The following is a 25,448-nucleotide window of genomic DNA, read 5'->3' as shown; positions in this document are numbered from 1 at the left end:
TATGGAGATATAAAAAGTTTTTTTCGAGTGGTTTTTTTTTCCCAGCTGATTTTGTTTCGAATTGTCCATACGAACATTGCTTAGTAAATCTGTTTTTATTATTCTGCTTAAGAAAGTGCAATATGTACAAGATGGCTCAGTTTTGTTTCTGTCAAGAAAATATTCTTGGAGACGTTACGTTTCAAAGTTGCCGAAAGCTCATGGGTGAACTGTCATAGTTTCACTATGGGGACAAATGAATGGCTATATATCCGAAAGTATTGAATTAGTGTTTGTGAAACTTTGCCAATGTTTTTGGGAACATACATAAACGATTACAAAAAATTTTACCAAAATCCATGACAGTCATAAGGCAACTTTTTCCAAAATTACATCGCTTGGCGTGAAATGGCCCAAAGAGCTCCATTTTTGTAAAAAGGAAGCAATTTTTGAAGGGAAAATCAAAACAAACCTACAACTACTACGTTTTTCAGACTAAATACTCACATCAGATCAGAATTATTTCAAACACGTTGTGTACAATTAAAATTTTAAGAAAGTTTCAAATGCATTTCTTTCAATAACAGCTATTTTAAGTTGTTTTACTAAGATGACTGTATTATACACCAGTTCCAGTTTAACAGTTATGGGAAATATTCCCATTTGAGCCACTAAAATCTAAAAACTACTGTGAAGAAAAATACGCAAAATGCAGGCATAATGGGTAAAGGTGTGGCTTGACTTACCAGCCTGGGTCTAGATTGACGCGTTTCTGATAAAATGCATATCCAATGTGTGATTTGGCCTTGCAAGGATGCCAAGCTACGACAAATATCTTCCAACTGTCGTTCCTTGACTCCAGTCCAACTGTCAGGATGACAAATACTAGCTGTCAATGTGGGCACCAGGTAATCGACTAGAGTTGTTAACAGACCCACAACTGATATTGTAGTTAACACAGATGGGTCAAGGTACCAGAAAAGGCTGTAAAAACAATACAATGATCATTAAAAAGTAAGAAGTAACATTGGTTATAAAGCTATAGGGCTTTAAGGACCTTACAAGAGTTTCTACAATCTAATTTGGTGTTTGTGCCATTTCTTGTGTAGTCATACATGGCAGTCTCATTCTCAAACAGATTCCTACAACTGAGGAAAATAATGTATTTCTGAAGGATACACTGAATTGACTTTTTGAGGACTGACAACAAAGTTACAACAATTATTATGGTCATGATAATGTTTAGAACGGTTAGTTCATTAACAATGTCACTGTGTACTAGTCAGGTGTTAATTAGGTGTGTGCTATCTGCCAAGATGAGAAATGATAATTTCTCTCTAACACCCCAAAGAGCACGTCTTAACACTCTCATTGGTCCAATCTTGTTTTCTTTTTTTGACTTTAGAAAGAGTAAACATCTTGAAATGAATGAAATGCGAGTTTTACTCACTGAAGTCTTCCAAAATCACTGTTGTGATTTTCACAAAACAAATTCGATCACACTTGGGCTTTGGAAAACTAATTGATTTTAATTTATTTATTTATATTTTTTTTTTTTTTTTTTTTTTTTTTTTTTGTGGGATGTTGACAGCTCTGTGTAAACTGCATTTTTTGGCTTACTTTGATTTCTTAGCCATAACTTTCTTCATTAAAGCCACTACCTCTGAGCAGAGGATAGATTTCTTCAACTCTATACTTCTCCTTTTATTCATTTTACACCTCCCCTCCCCCTTTTCTGTCACAATTAACAACAATCTTAAAAAAAAAAACTAAAAAAAAATTGTTTACTGACTATCTTAGCACAACACAGTAAAGGAATTATACTTTTGAGTTTGAGTAACTTCTTATCAATTTCCCAGCAAGGCCTCTAAGACTTGTTAACCATATGGATCTTTTCACTGAGGTTTAGGGGGTTTTCTGGCACACACATGTACACTATCAATCTGTACATCACTTGCTTGTAGTTGTTTCAGCAGTCTTTGGTTGCCTGCTGTACCTGTGTGTGATTATTGACCATCAAAGTTTCCTCTGTTAATGAGGCGTCATCAATTTTTGAAATAATGCTGCGAAGAAACTTATATTAGGTGCAATTGCAGTTTCTTTACTAGAAACTGCCATTAAAGTTCCTGAATAAAAGACAAATTAATGTGAACAAGGAACTAATTCAACTGATAACGCTACATCTGATGTATGCTTCAGTGTCAACATGAGTTAGAAGAAAGAAATACCTTTATTGATGAATCTATATTTACTTGTAAAATGATTATTTTATACCAATGGGTGATGTTTTCTTACTTTTTAATTTTCAGACACGAATACTCAGTATATTACTTAACAGCACTACATCTACATACACTATCTGATCAAAAGTGTCCGGATATCCCTGTGTAATGTGTAACTGAGCACTAGACATCATGAGAGGTGGACCCAATAGTATGAAAGAAGGTAGGGACATCGTGTTGTCAGTGGAGAAACAGTAACAGCAGAATGGATCCATCAAGAGATGTTATCAGATGTCACCTGAACAACAAATCCACCAGTGATATTTTGACACTCCTAAAGCTGCCTAAGTCAACTCTTGTGACTGCAGTGGAAATGCAAAGGAACAAACCAAGATGAAGCAGACATCAAGTATTGATGGAACATTTATCATTGTGGAGGACGTTTTAAGAAAATCACATGAAATCAGTAGAAAGAATCGCTATTTCAAAAGTGCTACCAACAGTCCAGCTACCACGACTGTGGAAAAGGAGTTAAAAAGAATGAGTACAATGGTCAAGCAGCTCCTCATAAGCCACACATTTCTGCAGTCAGTGCTAAGTGCCACTCAGTCAGTGCTAAGGGCCACTTGATGTGGTGTAAAGACAGCTGATGACCAGAAATCCACGATTTGGAGTGGTGAATCATGCGATACCCTGCAGCACTCCAATGAAAGGGTTTGGATTTGGCAAATGCCTGAACAATATTACCTGCCATTATGCGTAGTGTCTTGCTCTTGAGAAAATACAACTGTGGAAGGATATGAACATACCTTACAGCACTGTGTACTGTGTATAGTAGAGGAACAATTTGGTGAAGATGAGTAAGTGTATCAGCATGACAATGTGCTCTATGACAAACCAGCTTTAACCAGGTAATGGTTTTCCATTTGGCTTTCGTGATAGCAATGTCACATTTCATCCAAAACCTCCTCTTTAAGCTCCCTAAACACCTCTGTTCTGTTTTCAAATGGTCTATAACTACGTGTTATGATCCTAGCAATAAGCATCTGGATTTGTTCACGGTCAACCCTCATATCTACTTGATATGGGCTCCGAATGCTGTCTATAACTGGGTGCACTTGCATCTTTTACGAGATTTCTTTTAAAGATGCACAGCATTTTCCCCAGATCTATTCCAATGTCTTTTAAGCCTTCCATCTGCCTTCCGTTATATTGATTTTGTGTGTTCATCTCATTTCATATCATTTCATATGCTTGTTTAATTAAACAATGTGGTGTACTCTGGTAGTTAACCACTAATCCTACAGTCAGAAATCATAACAGTCATTCATTACAAGTGGAAAATGTCTCTTGGATCTTCTGCATTTCCTTATGATCATCCAATTACGATACTTGTTGGTAACAGTAATCAGCTAACACTCTAGTAGTGCTGATGACACTCCCTGTTAAATCATAGAACAGTCATCAAGCCAGTTGCATATCTGTGAAAATACTCCCTATGATTGTACAGTGGTTACTGGTCAACAGTGAGATACAATGTCAACTTTTCATAAATTTAGGGCAACAGAATCTGTCTGTGTACCTGCTTGCAGTAATTGTGATATATTGAATGAGAGCTTTGCTACGAAGGTTTCCTCTGAACTAATACTAATTCCCTAAGAGTAACTGTTTTTACTCCAGGAACAACAACGTTCAGGATTAGAATACACTCTAGGATCCCAAGACAGGAGGTGGATCGAGATACTAGCTTCTTGTTTTTTTTTTTTTTTTGTAAACGAGAGTGACCTGTACACTTTACTAGTAACAAGAACCTTGACAATTATGAACAAAGTAATAAATTAATTCACCAGATTAATCCATGTAAAATCCAATAGCAATCTCATCATGGTTTGGAACCTTGATCACTTTGGGGAGTCTAAATGTCATTCAGTTTTAATATTTCATTTGTGTGTGCAGTGGTCAAACGTTGATATGGTATTACCCATTTGTTTAAAGCCAAAACTTAATATTTTGACTTAGAGTCTACAATCATCAGTTTCAACACCAGACTCAGCAATAAAAGATTGGATTAAAGGTTGTGATGTGCTCATTGCTTTACACACTGAAGCTCCAAAGAAACTGGTACAGGCATGCATACTCAAATACAAAGATAAGTAAACAGGCAGAATACAGCACTGCAGCCAGCAATGCCAATATAAGACAACAAGAGTCTGGCACAATTTTTAGATTGGTTACTGCTGCTACAGTGGTAGATTATCAAGATTTAAATGAGTTTTGAATGTGGTGTTACAGTTGGTGCATAAGTTACGGGACACACCATCTCCGAGGTAACAATGAAGTGAGGATTTTCCCCGTACAACTATTTCAGAAGTGTACTGTGAATATCAGGAATCTAGTAAAACATCAAATCTCAATAGTTGCGGCCAGAAAAGATACTGAAAGAGAGGGTCCAACAGAAGTGCAACCCTTCCGCAAACTGTTGCAGATTTCAATGCTGGGCCATCAATAAGCGTCAGCATGCGAACCATTCAACAGAGCCAGAGGCCCACACATGTATCCTCGATGATGGCGTGACACAAAGCTTTACACCTCTCCTGGACTCGTCAACACCAACACTGGCCTGTTGATGATTGGAAACATGTTGCCTGGTCAGACGGGGTCTCGTTTCAAACTGTATTGAGCAGATGGACGTGTATGGGTAAGGAAAAAACCTCATGAATCCATGGATCTTGCTTGTCAGCAGGGGACTGTTCAAGCTGGTGGAGGCTCTGTAATGGTGTGGGGCATGTGCACTTGGAGTGATATGGGCCCCTGATACATCTAGATATGACTGACAGGTGACACACATGTATGCATCCTGTCTGATCACCTGCATCCATTCAGGTCCATTGTGCATTCCGACATTCTTGGGCAATTCCAGCACAACATTGTGGCACCCCACACATCCAGAATTGCTACAGAGTGGCTCCAGGAACACTTTTCTGAGTTTAAACGCTTCTGTTGGCCACTCCAATCCCCCACCGCCCCCCCCCCCCCCCACCCACCCATGAACCATGGACCATGCCATTGGTGGGGAGGCTTGCGTGCCTCAGCAATACAGATGGCCGTACCGTAGGTGCAACCATTTAAAAAGGGAAATGGATAGGTTAAAGTTAGATATAGTGGGACTTAGTGAAGTTCGGCGGCAGGAGGAACAAGACTTTTGGTCAGGTGAATACAGGGTTATAAATACAAAATCAAATAGGGGTAACCCAGGAGTAGGTTTAATAATGAATAAAAAAAAAGGTAGTACAGGTAAGCTACTACAAACAGCATAGTGAATGCATTATTGTGGCCAAGATAGACACAAAGCCCACACCTATTACAGTAGTACAAGTTTATATGCCAACTAGCTCTGCAGATGACAAAGAAATTGATGAAATGTATGATGAGATAAAAGGAATTATTCAGGCAGTGAAGGGAGACGAAAAGTTAATAGTCATGGGTGACTGGAATTCGACAGGAGGAAAAGGGAGAGAAGGAAACATAGTAGGTGAATATGGATTGGGGCTAAGAAATGAAAGGGGAAGCCGCCTGGTAGAATTTTGCGCAGAGCATATCTTAATCATAGCTAACACTTGGTTCAAGAATCATGAAAGAAGGTTGTATACATGGAAGAACCCTGGAGATACTAACAAGTATCAGATAGATTATATAATGGAGATTTAGGAACCAGGTTTTAAATTGTAAGACATTTCCAGTGGCAGATGTGGACTCTGACCACAATCTATTGGTTATGAACTGTAGATTAAAACTGAAGAAACTGCAAAAGGGTGGGAGTTTAAGGAGATGGGACCTGGATAAACTGAAAGAACCAGAGGTTGTACAGAGTTTCAGGGAGAGCATAAGGGAACAATTGACAGGAATGGGGGAAAGAAATACAGTAGAAGAAGGATGGGTAGCTTTGAGAGACGAAATAATGAAGGTAGCAGAGGATCAAGTAGGTAAAAAGACGAGGGCTAGGAGAAATTCTTGGGTAACAGAAGAAATATTGAATTTAATTGATGAAAGGAGAAAATATAAAAATGCAGTAAATGAAGCAGGCAAAAAGGAATACAAACATCTCAAAATTGATTTCGACAGGAAGTGCAAAATGACTAAGCAGGGATGGCCAGAGGACAAATGTAAGGATGTAGAGGCTTATCTCACTAGGGGTAAGATAGATACTGCCTACAGGAAAATTAAAGAGACCTTTGGAGAAAAGAGAACCACTTGTATGAATATAGAGAGCTTTGATGGAAACCCAGTTCTAAGCAAAGAAGGGAAAGCAGAAAGGTGGAAGGAGTATATAGAGGGTCTATACAAGGGCGATGTACTTGAGGACAATATTATGGAAATGGAAGAGGATGTAGATGAAGATGAAATGGGAGATACGATACTGCTTGAAGAGTTTGACAGAGCACTGAAAGACCTGAGTCGAAACAAGGCCCCAGGAGTAGACAACATAATATTAGAACTACTAACGGCCTTGGGAGAGCCAGTGCTGACAAAACGCTACCATCTGGTGAGCAAGATGTATGAGACAGGCGAAATACCCTCAGACTTCAAGAAGACTATAATGATTCCAATCCCAAAGAAGGCAGGTGTTGACAGATGTGAAAATTACCAAACTATCAGTTTAATAAGTCACAGCTACAAAATACTAGCATGAATTCTTTACAGACGAATGGAAAAACTAGTAGAAGCAGACCTCAGGGAAGATCAGTTTGGATTCCGTAGAAATGTTGGAACACATGAGGCAATACTGACCCTCCGACTTATCTTAGAAGAAAGATTAAAGAAAGGCAAACCTACGTTTCTAGCATTTGTAAACTTAGAGAAAGTTTTTGACAATGTTAACTGGAATACTCTCTTTCAAATTCTGAAGGTGGCAGGGGTAAAATACAGGGAGCAAAAGGCTATTTACAATTTGTACAGGAACCAGATGTCAGTTACAAGAGTCGAGGGACATGAAAGGGAAGCAGTGGTTGGGAAGGGAGTGAGACAGGGTTGTAGCCTCCCCCCCAATGTTATTCAATCTGTATATTGAGCAAGCAGTGAAGAAAACAAAAGAAAAATTCGGAATAGGTATTAAAATCCATGGAGAAGAAATAAAAACTTGGAGGTTCGCCGATGACATTGTAATTCTGTCAGAGACAGAGCAGCTGAACGGAATGGACAGTGTCTTGAAAGGAGGATATAAGATGAACATCAACAAAAGCAAAACGAGGATAATGGAATGTAGTCGAATTAAGTCGGGTGATGCTAAGGGAATTACATTAGGAAATGAGACACTAAAGTAGTAAAGGAGTTTTGCTATTTGGGGAGTAATGATGGTCGAAATAGAGAGGATATAAAATGTAGACTAGCAACGGCAAGGAAAGCGTTTCTGAAGAAGAAAAATTTGTTAACATCAAGTATAGATTTAAGTGTTAGGAAGTCGTTTCTGAAACTATTTGTATGGAATGTAGCCATGCATGTAAGTGAAACATGTACGATAAATAGTTTTCTACGGAATCCAAACTGATCTTCCCTGAGGTCTGCTTCTACTAGTTTTTCCATTCGTCTGTAAAGAATTCATGCTAGTATTTTGTAGCTGTGACTTATTAAACTGAAAGTTTGGTAATTTTCACATCTGTTAACACCTGCCTTCTTTGGGATTGGAATCATTATAGTCTTCTTGAAGTCTGAGGGTATTTCGCCTGTCTCATACATCTTGCTCACCAGATGGTAGCGTTTTGTCAGCACTGGCTCTCCCAAGGCCGTCAGTAGTTCTAATAGTATGTTGTCCACTCCTGAGGCCTTGTTTCGACTCAGGTCTTTCAGTGCTCTGTCAAACTCTTCAAGCAGTATCGTATCTCCCATTTCATCTTCATCTACATCCTCTTCCATTTCCATAATATTGTCCTCTAAAATGTGGTGCTACAGAAGAATGCTGAAGATTAGATGGGTAGATCACATAACAAATGAGGAGGTATTGAACAGAATTGGGGAGAAGGAGTTTGTGGCACAACTTGACAAAAAGAAGGGACCGGTTGGTAAGGCATGTTCTGAGGCATCAAGGGACCACAAATTTGCTTTGGAGGGCAGCGCGGAGGGTAAAAACTGTAGAGGGAGACCAAGAAATGAATACACCAAGCAGATTCAGAAGGATGTAGGCTGCAGTAGGTACTGGGAGATGAAGAAGCTTGCACAGGATAGAGTAGCATGGAGAGCTGCATCAAACCAGTCTCAGGACTGAAGACCACAACAACAACAACACTGGCCACTAAACTCCCAAGACATGAACATTTTTGAGCATATCTGGAATGCCTTGCAACATGCCGTTCAGAAGACATCTCCATTCCCTCGTACTCTTACAGATTTAACGATAGCCCTGAAGGATTCATGGTGTCAATTCCTTCCAGCACTACTTACGACATCAGTTAAGCCCATGCCAAGTCATGTTGTGGCACTTTCGCGTGCTTGCCGGAGCCGCACACGAGATTAGGCAGGTGTACCAGTTTCTTTGGCTCTTCAGTGCGTGTATTCAGAACTTTGACAGACAATCTTAAGCTATTAAGTTTTCTCCATCAGTTTCTCTGCATTCTCTTGTACAGAGAGAGTGTAAGAACCCCCATTTTCACAATATTCTTCAAACATCTATTAAATCATGGGATGTCTTCATGATGTTTTTATTACTTTATTTGGTACATATTGTCCACAAACCACATTATGATGTTTCTACACTAAAACAACAGTCCTCCTACATTTGTCTGATTTCAGACTGGAACTAAACGTTCCAAGTTCATTTTATTAATAAACTGTTAGCAACTGTCTGCCAGTATGACTAAACAAATCCACATCCTCAGTTTTCTAGAGGATCTTTTTGCCTTTAATGACCATTGTCTTTGTAATACTTGTTATCCAGACAAGAACTTTAAGAGAAATAGCTAAAGAATATTTGAAGTTTCATGTACAAGGGTCAGTCAATAATTAAAGAGACAAATTGGTCTGGAGAAAAAAGCATTTATTTTTACAAAACAATACTTTTTCTACTTTTCAACATAATCCCCTTGAACATTTATGCATTTGTTCCAACAGGCTACAAGCTTTTTTATTCTGGCTGCAAAAAACTCTGTATCTTGATGTTTGAACCAATTTCCCCAAACTTTTTCATGTTGTCTTTGTCCTGGAAGCTCTTCCCACATAATGCCTCCTTCAGTGCACCAAACGAATGGAAATCACTAACTGCTAAATTAGGACTGCAAGGGAGATGAGACAGTACTTCCCAGCCCATTCTGTCAATGGTTTCTCGGGTTAGTTGAGCAATATGAGGGCGTGTGTTGCCTTGCTGGAGAATCACACTTCTCTTCCGAGATCCATGACATCTCTCTCTCTCATGGCTGGCTTCACCTTGTTTTTAAAAGCAAATCCGAGTAGTATTGACTGTTCATTGTACGCTACTCTTCGAGATAATCATAAAAAACTGGACCTTCAGCATTCCAAAACACCATCAACATGACTTTGCCTGCTGATGCTTGAGTTTTGAATTTTTTCTGGACAGGTGAGTTGGTGTGCTTCCACTCCATGCTTTGTCTTTTTTTATTCTGGCTCATAATAATGAACCCAAGTTTCATCACAAGTTAAATTTTTGTTGAGGAAGTCTTGACCTTCTCTCTCATAATGTTCCTTCAGCTCTGTGCGCACTCTGCGCCTTGTTTCCTTGTGAAGCTGCCATGCCATGGGTTGGGGTTGTTTGGAGAAGAGACCAAACAGCGAGGTCATCGGTCTCATTGGATTAGGGAAGGATGGGGAAGGAAGTCGGCCGTGCCCTTTCGAAGGTACCATCCCGACATTTGCCTGAAGTGATTTAGGGAAATCACGGAAAACCTAAATCAGGATGGACGGATGCAGGATTGAACCGTCGTCCTCCCGAATGCGAGTCCAGTGTGCTAACCACTGTGCCACCTCACTCAGTTGTGAAGCTGCGTCAACTCCTTTGGGACCCATCTTGCACACGTTTTGCAGTACTTCAGCTTGTTACAGATAATGTTATGAACTGTACCAGTACTAACTTGAACTTTATCAACTATCATTTCCATAGTCACATGGCAGTCAGCATGAATAATGCCATCAATTCGACTTTCAAGTGAGGGAGTTGAAACTGCAGCTGGTTGGCCAGAACAGTGTTCATCAGTCACTGAGTTGCAACCATTTTTGAACTGCTCTACCCACTTGTAAACATTTGCACGATTCATACAACCTTCACCATAAACTTGAGACATTCTACAGTATATATTCAGTTTCTCAACTTCAGAAAGTAAAAAATGAATAACAGAATGTTGTTCAACTAATGTGGATGTTTCAAGTGACTCACCATCTTGAAATGTATTTTTGAGGTTATAAGCAAAACAATGTTTATACATCAGCTAATCAGGGTTTGTCCCAGTGATTCCAACTTGAAGCCATAAAAGTACCAAACTTGCCCTACTAACAGTTTTCCCCAGACCAATTTGTTTCTTTAATTATTGGACGACTCTCATAGCTAAAAATCGGAATTCAGAACCAAATTCTTTATGTACAGTTATAGCTTTTCAGTCCTTTGTATGTGGTTTCCATCAAAAGACTGCACCTTTTCTAGGTGTTGCATACAGGTTTCTTCATCTATACACAGATAGATCTGGAAGCCATCTATGTCATCCAAACATTGAACAAATTTAAGTAACTGCCCAGTACCAGCCTTTTTACATTCACTGCCATGCTGTATCACTCAACCTATTTATGGTAGAATCTTATAACTTATTCTAAGTTAAAACATTATAACCTGCCTGGAAGAAAATAGCCTTCTTCACAAAAATAAGCACTGATTCCAAAAACATCAGCCAAGTGATGCTTGACTTATTCTCTTCACACACAATATTCTGAATGCTATGGACATGTTTCCACTATTTAAAAAAAAATAATTCAAGTAAAATATTGACATTTTCTCAAGAAAAAAAAATCCTATATGTTGCTATGGAACATCTTACTATGCTTACAACTGGACAACCATTTCCTGACAGGCAGGATGCTGAAATTTATCCTGGATGGAGAATCATTTACACACACTGAAGTAATATCTGGTGCACCCTACAGGAGTCCAACGGAACACTATTATAATTCATGATACACACTAAGCACAGTTTATTAGCGGTAATCTCAGACTATTCACAGATCAGGCAGTTATTCATGGAGAAATTCTACCCAGTGAAAAAATGCAGTAATGTCTCCACTAAAATCACTTCAAAATATCAGCCTGTTGCTAAGAATGGCAACGAGCTCATAAAGCAGAGAAATGAAAAGTTTTGCGCTTAATGAAACATAAAAGCTTGGAGTGCTTTGATCATAAGATAATGAGACAACTACAGTTAGTCACAATATGCAAATATTTGGGAGTAACAATGTTTAGAGGTATCAGATGAAACAACACAGGCTCAGTTTCGCGTTAAGCAAATGACACTGACTGCATATAAAGAATGATCATGTAAATAGTCAAAGACTTATTTAACAGCTGAAGAGAAAATCTTATATGGCAAATATTTGCAGGGAGATCCCATACATTTCATCTCACAAGAACCAGCTTACAAAATTTCCAGTGGTGCATTTGAGGGTAGAAACTAAAAATATTATTCAGCAATTATGTATTTATACTGCACAAGTCACACAGACTTAATTCATTTACTGCAATAATGATGGAAGCAGAAGAAGAAATTAAAATTTGTGCCATGGCCAGAACTCAAACCTGGGTCTTCTTGCTTACTAGGCAGAAATGCTAACCATTACACCACCGCAGCACTATGGTCAACATTGCCGCACGAACTACCCAAGTTGAGTGCCCTCCCCAATACAAACTTCAGTTCCTATCTTCAGCTTATTTTTCCCCTACATTGTCACTATTGCCAGGGCTCCTTGGCATTGGAATATCACCCCAGCATTGGATGTAATGGGGAAGTCCTGTACCATAGGTGATATTATAATTAAAGTTTTCCCTGAGACATTTAAGTCTCGTCTTCATCTGTGATAATGATGGAAGCAGAAGAAAGGAATTAAAATGTGTGCCACAGCAGGGACTCGAACCCAGATCATTTTGCTTACTAGGCAGAAATGCTAACCATTACACCACTGCAGCACTATGGTCAACATTGCTGCACGGACTACCTAAGTTGATTGCACTCCCCAATACAAACTTCAGTGGTTAGCATTTCTGCCTAGTAAGGAAGAAGACCTGGGTTCGAGTCCTGGATGTGGCACTAATTTTAATTCCTTTCTTCTGCTTCCATCATTATCACAGATAAACATGAGATTTAAATGTCTCAGGAAAAACTTTAATTATAAGATGTATAAGAATTCATTTACATCTACATCAATACTATGCAAGCCATCTTACTAAGTATGGTGGAGTGTACTTCTGGTACTACCACCATTTCCTCTGCCCTTCGTTGCCCCTTTCTGGAATGGTGCATAGGAAGAAAGAATGTTGACAAGCTTCAGCAGTCCCAACTGATCTGATTTTCTCTCCTTGGCCATTTAGCAAGGCATACATGGGAGGAAATAATATGTTTCCTGAATCTGCTTGGAATACACTGCATTACTCTTGAAATTTTAATAGCACACAAAATACACAATGCTCTCTTGTAGAGTCTGACACTAGAGTTAGTTGAGCATTTACGTAATGCTCCCACACTTACAAAACAATCCCGTGAGGAAACTCACTGCTCTTCATTACCTATATCTACTACCAATAAAATCTGTAAGGGCTCAGACTGACGAGTAAAACTCACGACTTGATCTTTTAAGTTTTGTAGGCCAGTTCTTTTAGGGATTAATTACATTTTCTCAAGATTCTTTCAAGGAATTTTCTTACAATTAATTTTATGTGGTCCTTTCACTTAAGGTCGCTCGCTATTGTTTCCAGTGGTTCACTGCCAATAGTGCAATCTGTTAAATTTACTTATGCTTACAGTCAACTGCCTGTCCCTGCACCTATCTTGAATCCACAACAGGTCTTCCTGCATTTTGCTAGTCTCCTGAAGCTGCTCCTTCTACACAGACAATAGCACTGTCTGTTCATGGCCCCAGCCTCATGGCACTTCTGACATTGGCTGTATAGAGAAATAGTGATCACATACAAAACAATGACATACGATGTACCATCATGGTGTCTTAAACCAGAGAGCCCCTTAAAGTCATCATTTTAACATACTCCTACCAGTTTCAAAACAACTGTGTTGTTCGTGATGGTAACTAACTTGTTCTGAGCATGATGAGTTTGCTTCTTGTTACAATGTCAAATCAGACGCCAAGTCAATCACTAAATTAACAGGTGAATAAATATTCTCATTGTAAGGTACAAAAATACCACAAACTAGTTTCAAAATTAGACATTCTCAAACTGAAATAATAACGTAATTTTTTAAGACTTTTCGAAAACTTGCAACACAATGGCAAATTACATCTTGTTAAAAATTTTGTTTTTGTTTTAGATGTTGCACCCAATTTTCCTAAAGGACTTTATTCACTGTGGCTGATGTCATTTTTAGCACTGCAGAAAGATACTAAAAAAACTATGAGAGCATATAGTGGAAGAACTTCGTCGCTGAGTACTGCCAACTAGATTTCAAAACAATGTAAATCAAACACCACTTTACTTATAGTAGTACTGTACATGCAAAAGTAATGTTAATATTTACAGGTTACTTACAAAAATAGTGTTGTTGTAACGCCAAATAACATGCCAGGATACCAGTTCTTCTCCCACAGGAGAACAGAATTAAGGGGTATCAGAACTTCTCGCCATCCTTCAAGATCTCTCTTTATCTTCTTGACACGCTTCTCCTGTAAAAAATCATTCTTTCATTGTGGAACTTTGCTAGGCACTGGAATGAGCAAGTTATTAACTCTGGAGAAGATTCTCAGAGCAAATTAAGATTCTCAGAAAAAGTTCTCAATTTCGTATGAATGAAACATTCGGAGTAAATTCTCTGACGAGGGAGTTCCTTCTCACTACCTCTCCTCCTCCTTGAGAATATTCTTAGTGTGTGTTTTCTGCCGTATCTGGCACATAATGTATGCATAATGTTACATTTCATTCAACTCACTTAAACAGGCATACTATTCAGTCTACAAATATCGAACTGGCATCAGTGTGTTCTGAAAGAGTTGCACTACATTGCAGTTTTACTTTTATGTGTGACAACAAATTATTAAGACAATTATGGACAATTTATGGAAATGCATCTCCTTTTGAGGTTAACGAATTTTCGACATGTGGGAAACTTTTTCATTATCCAAGTTAAGTGAACACATTATGTGAACGAACTCTTAAGATTACAAAACACATTTCCATCTACTCCAAACTGGAACTCTGTCAGAGCTTTCTAACACGAGAAATTTTGGTTACATATGATGTATAATGGTCTGCTTGCATGTCAAGTAAGTAGTCACCCGTGCAGTTCGTTACTACAAACAGAGTGCTAGGTTTGTAATAACCAGTTATTAATTTTTCTGATTCGCCTACTTATTTCTAACACAGCAAAATGTAAGATTCCTGCTGTGAGGAGGCATGGTGATGAACATCTGGAAATTCCATTGACATAGTTGTTTGGTTTATACCCAAGTCTCAGAGTACTTCAGTCTAAAAACTTTGGTCTGCTGAATAGCGCCAAATTTTTTTTAATTTTCACTTCGTTTGAAAGGTTGCCCCTCTTCTTTCAAGATTTTCGGGAGAAAGTCAATCAGGTAAATAATGTTTTTACTGTTAAACCCATATAAACTTCTACAGTTCCTCTCTTCAATATCTCTTTGGGCTACATATATATTTTTTGACTTCCAAGCAACATTTAGTCTGCCATTACTACAAAAAAGTTGGTAAAACAACCTCAAATGAACTTATTCATCAGCTTTAAGTACGCTACAGAGCTCACTTCAAAAAATGGGGAATGTTCTGCACATGTGGGAAGCTCCTCTAGTTTTATTCGTATGAAATCAGAGAATGTTCTATGCTTTGAGCAACTTCCTGCACTCTTTTACTCAAACTGAGAAACATTCTCAGGTGAAGCATATTCTTCATTTCACTTTATTCTTGCAAACCTGAGGAATGTTCTTAAAAGTTTTGAGTATAAAGTATATTCTATCTTTTATTCATATGACCCATAATGTGATTAGTTGTGATTGATACACAAAGCAACAACACCAAGCCCAATGCTACTACTAGTAATCTTCTCTTGGAACCATTCTAGTACATCTGGGAATACAGTGAAAAATCACTGTCTCAGCTCAGGGATTTATTCCAGGAAAATACTTTCTCTTTGCAATGGATGTGAGTGAAATAAACCTTCCAGACAGATTAAAACTGAACATACGGCCATGACTCAAAGCTTCATAGCAAATCCTCCTCTGGAGAGTAAAAGTTTCACTCGAGAACCAATCTCAACCAATGGCTAAGCCAACACCACTCAAACCCTCCTTTGTAAGTGAACTAGTTTAGCAGAACATGCAGGAGAGTAGCTATAGAGTTAAGAAAGTTATGAGAAACATGATTGATAATTCACTAAGTCAAGTCATAATCATAGCTTGCACATTTCATTTGATACATATTGTGTCATCAAAAGATATACAGTAAAGCCCCATCTGGGATACAGGATAGTAGAGGGCTGGGCAAAGGTGGTCAACCGAGTTGGTAACTGGGAGTAATTAAATATGAGAAAGAACATAATACAAGACAATCCTCTTTTGTGAACAACTCCTGTACACAAAAAGAACGGATGTTTCGCTCAGATGGTGATTAATGCTAACTTTTCCATGAAAGCACAGAGTGCAAAATACTAGATACACAAAGAGCACTGAAGGCAGATTACAGTTCAAAGTTCGGTCGACATGCTGAATACACACAGAGCAAAAGCTCAAATTCAGAAAGAAAATGCGCTGCATTTTTCAAAGAAATCATAATGGCATTTGTCTTGGGTGATTTAAGCAAATTGTGGAAAACCTAAATCTTTAAACTGTCGTCCCACCAAAAGCAAGTCCTTTGTCTTACTACTGTGCCACCCCACTTGTTGCCAATCATGAAGATGTACAAACAAAAATAACTATAACAAACACAACTAGTGTCCCAGAATTTAAAATATTTAAAACTGGTATGTGAGTATATTGTGTCATAGTAATATTGATCAAGTATCATATTTGCCAAGAACATTATACACTGATAGTGGATATGCTGTCTTTGCCATGTACGGTATGCGTAAATAATAATGCTTCTTTCTTTTTCTGTTCCAGTAATAACAGTACAATCAACAACACCACACATATGTCTGAAAATGAATAACAGTGAAGTTTCACTAATGAAGGAGTATTGAGGGTGGGGAGATCATGTGTGTATTTCTGTTGAAAGTGGAATTAACAGAAATTACAAAGAAACTTATTTAAGAGTGTATGCAGTTTGTTTAAGATAAGTTATTTGCAATCTTTAGATATAACTATAATGTACCTCAGTGTTCATAAAACATTGTAGAGTGGCATCTCGGGCCCCAAATGCACTGATCTTATAATTAACTGGTGACTTACACACAGTGAGCTGTGAGCCCCAACAGACTATCTACATAAGGGCGAGATAAGTTGGCTGTTGGCCCCCAACTACTGATTGTTACATGTTGCAACCATTCAGAACACTTTGTGTTGACTGTGGTCTGTTTCAGGTAACTACAATCCACTCCACGAATGATGGCAGTTTGCACACTTCGAGACAGTGACGGGGATTGCATTGTTGCCGGTTCCAAGTGAGGGTTGTGGTAACCATATGTCCATGCTCTACACTTTAACAAAATATGAATACTGCAAATTATGTCTATCACTTGCTTGTGCAGAATTTCTCTCTTACCACCACCATCAGCTGCGACAACTTGGAACAAAAGGAATAAAAATTCATGAAATAACTTGCTATAATCACGTTTAATGCTCATGTTAGCTGTGACATTCAAAGCAGAGCACTGATAACACTACTGATTGCTCACTGGTTGTCGGAGAATGTGTGACATAAATGTGCAGAACAAGCTTAAACTCGACCGCTGTCGTTTGTTACTGCAACTACACCAACCTCAACGATTTAACAATGGCGGCACTATAGTTGCCTGGTGAAGTGTTGTTGATTTTACAATGTGTGTGAATGACTTTAATAACAGTATTTGAACCTTTAATGCACTACTAATACAGTGCCCAGTCACATTAATGTGACCACCTGTCACTAGCCTGAATAACCATTTTTTTGCACCACGTACTGCTGTGAGACATCCAGGAAGTGTGTCAATGAGGTTCCACAAGGTACTGACAGGGATGTGGAACCATGTTGATAGCAATGCTGTGGCAGCTTCACAAGGTTTCTTAGCTGAGGATCCACTGTCCAACCAAGGTGGTACCACAGATGCTTGACTGGGTTTAAATCCGGGGGGCTATGACAGCCAGGAAAGTATGCTAAACTCATCCTGGTGCTCTTTGAACCACACAAAATGGTTCAAATGGGTCTGAGCACTATGTGACTTAACATCTGAGGCCATCAGTCCCCTAAAAATGGTTCAAATGGCTCTGAGCACTATGGGACTCAACTGCTGAGGTCATTAGTCCCATAGAACTTAGAACTAGTTAAACCTAACTAACCTAAGGACATCACAAACATCCATGCCCGAGGCAGGATTCGAACCTGCGACCGTAGCGGTCTTGCGGTTCCAGACTGCAGCGCCTTTAACCGCACGGCCACTTCGGCCAGCATCATCAGTCCCCTAAACTTAGAATTACTTAAACTTAACTAACCTAAGGACACCACACACATCCATGCCCAAGGCAGGATTCGAACTTGCGACCGTAGCAGCAGAGTGGTTCCGGACTGATGCGCCTAGAACCACTCAGCCACAATGGCCTGCTGAACCACACACATACACTGCGATTTGTGTGACATGTTGCACTGGCCTGCTGGTAGATGCCATTGTGTTGAGGATAAACAAACTGCATAAAGTGGTGGACATGGTCCCAAAGGATAGATGCACACTTGTGTTATTCCACTGTGCCTTTCAGAATGACAAGATCACCCAGGGAATGCTATGAATACGTTTCCTAGATCATAATGCTCCCTACTAAGGGCTGGACCTTTCTGCACAGGTTGCACAGCCATACATACATACATGCATACATGCATACATACATACATACATAACAATGGCCGTCTGCCTGATGGAACATAAAATGTGATTCATCTGAAAAAACCACCTGTTGCCATTCAGTGGATGTCCAGTTGTGGTTGGCATGCAAGTTGTTGCTGATGAACAGCAGTCAGCACAGCTGCGTGAACCAGGCACCTCCTGCTTCCACCTAGGCTCGAAAGCCAATCATTACATCCTTTTGGACATCAGATAAATCACTCAATTTTCACATTACAATGACTGCACTATCCTATCCCCCCCCTCTCTCCTACTCTCCAAACAATACTTTATATATCATCCATTGCTAGTGGTGTCATCTGCCATCTGTGAGTAGTTATTACATGTTGACATCTAAGATAGGTGGTGCTCTCATTAAAGTGATTGGACCATGTAAGACACAACACAAAAGTTTGATGAATGATTTAAATGTCAGTTTTCTTCTACTCACTGCATTGTATTATAATAGCCTTAAGTAATGTAATGTTTCTTGATTGAAGTAAGTGCCATATTTGAAGATGACCACCTCTGCAATCCACACTTATGAATCCACGTTACTTCTGTGTCAAAATTTATACCACAGCAACTGATCGGTAGGAGTCACACACACAGGAGTTGTCATTACTGGGAGATCACAATAAAACATTCCCCTTTTCATGTCTTCTAATACCGCAGTGCCCATGCAACTTAGCCCTCTGCCACTGAAATAAGTGGCCAACTTTACTCAGCTCACGGCTGCATTCATCAATGTCAGTTAAAATGAAGCACATTTTAAAATATTACTGCCTCCATTTTGTTTGCTTGTTATTAAGAGGAGAACTACTCTCCTAAGAAGCTCTTAATGAACCATGGACCTTGCCACTGGTGGGGAGGCTTGCGTGCCTCAACGATACAGATAGCCGTACCGTAGGTGCAACCACAACGGAGGGTTATCTATTGAGAGCCAAGACAAACGTGTGGTTCCTGAAGAGGGGCAGCAGCCTTTTCAGTAGTTGAAGGGGCAACAGTCTGGATGATTGACTGATCTGGCCTTGTAACACTAACCAAAATGGTCTTGCTGTGCTGGTACTGCGAACGGCTGAAGGCAAGGGGAAACTACAGCCGTAATTTTTCCCGAGGGCATGCAGCTTTACTGTATGATCAAATGATGATGGCGTCCTCTTGGGTAAAATATTCCGGAGGTAAAATAGTCACCCAATCGGATCTCCGGGCGGTGACTACTCAAGAGGACATCGTTATCACCAGAAAGAATACTGGCGTTCTACGGATCGGAGCATGGAATGTCAGATCCCTTAATCGGGCAGGTAGGTTAGAAAATTTAAAAAGGGAAATGGATAGGTTAAAGTTAGATATAGTGGGAATTAGTGAAGTTCGGCGGCAGGAGGAACAAGACTTTTGGTCAGGTGAATACAGGGTTATAAATACAAAATCAAATAGGGGTAACCCAGGAGTAGGTTTAATAATGAATAAAAAAAATGGTAGTACAGGTAAGCTACTACAAACAGCATAGTGAATGCATTATTGTGGCCAAGATAGACACAAAGCCCACACCTATTACAGTAGTACAAGTTTATATGCCAACTAGCTCTGCAGATGACAAAGAAATTGATGAAATGTATGATGAGATAAAAGGAATTATTCAGGCAGTGAAGGGAGACGAAAAGTTAATAGTCATGGGTGACTGGAATTCGACAGGAGGAAAAGGGAGAGAAGGAAACATAGTAGGTGAATATGGATTGGGGCTAAGAAATGAAAGGGGAAGCCGCCTGGTAGAATTTTGCGCAGAGCATATCTTAATCATAGCTAACACTTGGTTCAAGAATCATGAAAGAAGGTTGTATACATGGAAGAACCCTGGAGATACTAACAAGTATCAGATAGATTATATAATGGAGATTTAGGAACCAGGTTTTAAATTGTAAGACATTTCCAGTGGCAGATGTGGACTCTGACCACAATCTATTGGTTATGAACTGTAGATTAAAACTGAAGAAACTGCAAAAGGGTGGGAATTTAAGGAGATGGGACCTGGATAAACTGAAAGAACCAGTGGTTGTACAGAGTTTCAGGGAGAGCATAAGGGAAAAATTGACAGGAATGGGGGAAAGAAACACAGTAGAAGAAGAATGGGTAACTTTGAGGGATGAAATAGTGAAGGCAGCAGAGGATCAAATAGGTAAAAAGATGAGGGCTAGTAGAAACCCTTGAGTAACAGAAGAAATATTGAATTTAATTGATGAAAGGAGAAAATATAAAATTGCAATAAATTGAAGCAGGCAAAAAGGAATACAAACGTCTCAAAAATGATTTCGACAGGAAGTGCAAAATCGCTAAGCAGGGATGGCTAGAGGACAAATGTAAGGATGTAGAGGCTTATCTCACTAGGGGTAAGATAGATACTACCTACAGGAAAATTAAAGAGACCTTTGGAGAAAAGAGAACCACTTGTATGAATATAGAGAGTTTTGATGGAAACCCAGTTCTAAGCAAAGAAGGGAAAGCAGAAAGGGGGAAGGAGTACATAGAGGGTCTATACAAGGGTGATGTACTTGAGGACAATATTATGGAAATGGAAGAGGGTGTAGATGAAGATGAAATGGGAGATACGATACTGCTTGAAGAGTTTGACAGAGAACTGAAAGACCTAAGTCGAAACAAGGCCCCGGGAGTAGACAACATACTATTAGAACTACTGACGGCCTTGGGAGAGCCAGTCCTGACAAAACTCTACCATCTGGTGAGCAAGATGTATGAGACAGGCGAAATACCCTCAGACTTCAAGAAGACTATAATGATTCCAATCCCAAAGAAGGCAGGTGTTGACAGATGTGAAAATCACCAAACTATCAGTTTAATAAGTCACAGCTACAAAATACTAGCATGAATTCTTTACAGACGAATGGAAAAACTAGTAGAAGCAGACCTCAGGGAAGATCAGTTTGGATTCCGTAGAAATGTTGGAACACATGAGGCAATACTGACCCTCCGACTTATCTTAGAAGAAAGATTAAAGAAAGGCAAACCTACGTTTCTAGCATTTGTAGACTTAGAGAAAGCTTTTGACAATGTTCACTGGAATACTCTCTTTCAAATTCTGAAGGTGGCAGGGGTAAAATACAGGGAGCAAAAGGCTATTTACAATTTGTACAGAAACCAGATGTCAGTTACAAGAGTCGAGGGGCATGAAAGGGAAGCAGTGGTTGGGAAGGGAGTGAGATAGGGTTGTAGCCTCTCCCCAATGTTATTCAATCTGTATATTGAGCAAGCAATAAAGGAAACAAAAGAAATGTTCGGAATAGGTATTAAAACCCAAGGAGAAGAAATAAAAACTTTGAGGTTCGCCAATGACATAGTAATTCTGTCAGAGACAGCAAAGGACTTGGAAGAGCAGCTGAATGGAATGGACAGTGTCTTGAAAGGAGGGTATAAGATGAACATCAACAAAAGCAAAACGAGGATAATGGAATGTAGTTGAATTAAGTCGGGTGATGCTGAGGGAATTAGATTAGCAAATGAGACACTTAAAGTAGTAAAGAAGTTCTGCTATTTGGGGAGAAAAATAACTGATTATGGTCGAAGTCGAGAGGATATAAAATGAAGAATGGCAATGGCAAGGAAAGTGTTTCTGAAGAAGAAAAATTTGTTAACATCGAATATAGATTTAAAGGTCAGGAAGCTGTTTCTGAAAGTATTTCTATGGAGTGTAGCTATGTATGGAAGTGAAACGTGGACAAGAAATAGTTTAGACAAGAAGAGAATAGAAGCTTTCGAAATGTGGTGCTACAGAAGAATGCTGAAGATTAGATGGGTAGATCACATAACTAACGAGGAGGTATTGGATAGAATTGGGGAGAAGAGGAGCTTGTGGCACAACTTGACTAGAAGAAGAGATCGGTTGATAGGACATGTTCTGAGGCATCAAGGGATCACCAATTTAGTATTGGAGGGCAGCGTGGAGGGTAAAAATCTTAGAGGGAGATCAAGAAATGAATACACTAAGCAGATTCAGAAGGATGTAGGCTGCAGTAGGTACTGGGAGATGAAGAAACTTGCACAGGATAGAGTAGCATGGAAAGCTGCATCAAACCAGTCTCAGGACTGAAGACCACAACAAGAACGACAACAACAACGTTAGTTGACTTTCTGGATTCCGCTATTAGTGGCTAGATTCATGTTATTATAAAATATGGCTGAGAACCACCTGCGGGCCACAGTTTGACAACCACTGACATACGTAATTGTCACCTTTAGTCAGAAACTAGTTTGATGCAGTTCTCCTTGCTAGGCAATCCTGTTGCAAGTCTCATCATCTCTGCATAACTATTACAATCCACATCCGCTTGAGCCTGCTAAATGTATTCACGCCTTGGTCTCTTCCTCTCCAATTTTTACCCTTCTAACTTCCCTTCACTAGAAAATTAACTATTTCTTGATGCCACAGGAAGTGTTCTACCAACCAGTCCCTACTTAAGCTAGGTATACACATGAGAGCTCTTCACTCACAGAGAGCTTTTACAAGTAATATGTGCTGTGTAAACAGTGCTGAGAGTCAGCTCACCAGCAGTGTCATTTGAGTGTGGGCCAAGATCTAAGATAGTCATGCTCTGCTAGTTTAGACCTCATGTAGACGGCAACCTCCAGCTCTTGAGACCGGCTTGCCATAGCTATCAGGCAAGAAAAACTGTACCAACATTTTTGGGAGAGCTGAGGGTAGTCAGTGAGTGCTGAGCAGCCATATTGGGTCCAAGATTTGTGCTGTATTTCACAGTTTTTACAGTACCACATCTTGTTAATATATTTTGCTATATTATTACACACATTAAATGAAAGTACTCACAAAACTACGTGTTTTGAGCCATAATGTGTGGCCACAACGTGTTTTTGAGGAAAGAAATTGTCCATTTTACCTCCTACATGAACAGCACAAGCAGTTAGATCACACTTAAACAATGCAATGGAGCAGCGAACTTATAAAAACATCATAGATATCTCACATAGAATTGATAAAAAAAGGTCACTGAAGAGGTTTGGTCCTACATTAATAAGACAGACTAGTGCGTTATCCATTGCACCACGTGGATATTCCTGTACCGTCACTGTCAGGGTAATTCATACTACTGCCACGATGGATACATTGCAAAGTGAATACCACTAATGTGTCCACAAAAAGAAGCAATGAAAGCTGCCAGGAAGTGGACTTGGGATGAAGTTGTGCATTTAATTAATATGTTGGTGCGTAAGTTTGTATAGATTTTGATTTGTATGTTGGTATTCAAGCTGCTATGGGTTTATTTTTCGATTGTCATTTTTTTTATATGTTGTTCATGTTGCTGTTGAGTTTACATATTGTAATTTTGTCATTTAGAGATAGTGAGTGAAGATGTGGACAGTAGAAAATGGAGTGCCAAGTGGAGAAACCAGAACATTTCTGACTTATTCTTCTGTTCGAGTTCAAGAGAGGGATGACAGCAACGGAGGCAGCCAGAAACATTTGCACCATGTACGAGGATAATGCCATTGGACAGGGCATGGCAAGAAAATGGTTTTCTCGTTTAAAGGAAGATGGTTTTGACATTAGTGACACTCCCCGTTCAGCAGGACGTTCGGCATTTGATGAATATCATTTAAACACATTAATCCACAATGATCCGTGTTATTGCATTCGGTAGCTTGCAGATATGATGAACTGTGATCATTCCACCATTGTGTGACGTTTGAATGCATTGGGAAGTTCAAAAATAGAGTGTATGGGTACTGCATGCACTAAGCCAAAGTCTTAAAAAGGTGGCTGTATGTGCATCTCTGCTTGCTCGTCATCAATTGGCTCATGAACAACACCGACCATTCCTGTCCTGTATCATTACTGGTGACGAGACATGATGTCTATGCTAACATAAGGAAAAGAAAGAAGTGGTTAGGCCCAAACAAAGCAGCAACTCCCTGTACAAAGACCTCTGCACATCCACAAGAGAATGCCGTGCATCTGGTGGAACAGAGGCAGTGTAGAATACTACGAATTGTTTCCTCAAGGTCTAACCATCACTGCTTACATTTACTGCCAACAACCGAGATTGCTTGTAGACTAAATCGAAGAACAATGAGCAGGAAGACTGTGTGAAGTGATGCTACTTCACAGTAATGCCCACCCACTTTCTACTACACTGACAAAAAATAGGCAGGAGTTGGGTTCAGAAATCATTTTGCACCCACCATATTCACTTGATCTTGCGCCCTCAGATTTTCACCTTTTCCAGTCTCTACTGAACAACTATCAAGATACTTTGTTCCCGGATGAAAATGTGCCCCAAACATGGCTCAATGAGTTCTTTACCTGAAAACCATGCGATTTCTAAGTCGTGGAATCTGGAAGTTACGCCCGTGTTGACACATTGTGTGTGTACGTATTATTGATGTGAGCCATCTTATGTGCACCTGTTGTGTTTATTAAACTTATGGATAAATGCTATGAACTTATGCACAACCCAACAGTTTGTACAAGGAAAGCCCAGAGTTATGGAATGTACCTTTACTGTACTACAGAAATCAAGATAAGAAGTAAAGTTTGCTGTCTGGAATGGCTACCGTTTTTAAGACCTCCAGAGAGAAATTTACCAGGATATCCACAGTTTAAAAAAATCAGCTGAAGTAGTTTTATAGCATAAATAAATTAACGAATAAACAACTGACATCACCTTTCAAAACAGTTATTTTGGAATCCGAAAAACTGTCATTAAGTTAAAGTAATAAAGTTATAGATACAACTTTTTATGACATGATATTTACTAATTATATTATTTTATTGCACACTGAACCCTTAAGTCAATACAGGTAAAGTTCAAATACAAGGGTTATATAGGATATAAATAAAAGCAAAGTTCATAGAAAACAATTATTTTATTACCAAAAGTTTTGTACTTATGATTACTTTTCAACATAATCACCGGAAAAATGAGACATTTATCATACCTATGGACAAGCTTTACAATACCCTTTTCAAAAAATGTTGCCACCAACAATTTCAAAT

At 39.2% G+C, this 25,448-nt stretch overlaps 1 protein-coding gene and 1 non-coding gene across 3 annotated transcripts in view; both read right to left on the bottom strand.

Annotated features, from left to right (window-relative positions):
• Positions 1–25,448, bottom strand: part of LOC126475378 (ADP-ribosylation factor-like protein 6-interacting protein 1) — a 60,477-nt gene that overhangs the window by 28,684 nt on the left and 6,345 nt on the right. For both annotated transcript variants that reach the window (XM_050103213.1, XM_050103205.1), the window contains exons 2-3: positions 13,942–14,075; positions 726–963 (exon numbers count right to left, since the gene is read on the bottom strand). In XM_050103213.1, the coding sequence (XP_049959170.1) occupies positions 726–963; positions 13,942–14,075 (372 nt within the window). The remainder of the gene's footprint in view (positions 1–725; positions 964–13,941; positions 14,076–25,448) is intronic.
• On the bottom strand, positions 12,297–12,369 carry Trnat-agu (transfer RNA threonine (anticodon AGU)). Its single transcript has one exon. It is a non-coding gene; the product is annotated as a tRNA-Thr (tRNA).

This window comes from Schistocerca serialis, chromosome 1 (assembly GCF_023864345.2).
Source record: "Schistocerca serialis cubense isolate TAMUIC-IGC-003099 chromosome 1, iqSchSeri2.2, whole genome shotgun sequence".
NCBI classification, from domain to species: Eukaryota; Metazoa; Arthropoda; class Insecta; order Orthoptera; family Acrididae; genus Schistocerca; species Schistocerca serialis.
Note: the sequence above shows the minus strand (reverse complement) of the source record. Positions and strands in the feature narration are given on the sequence as shown.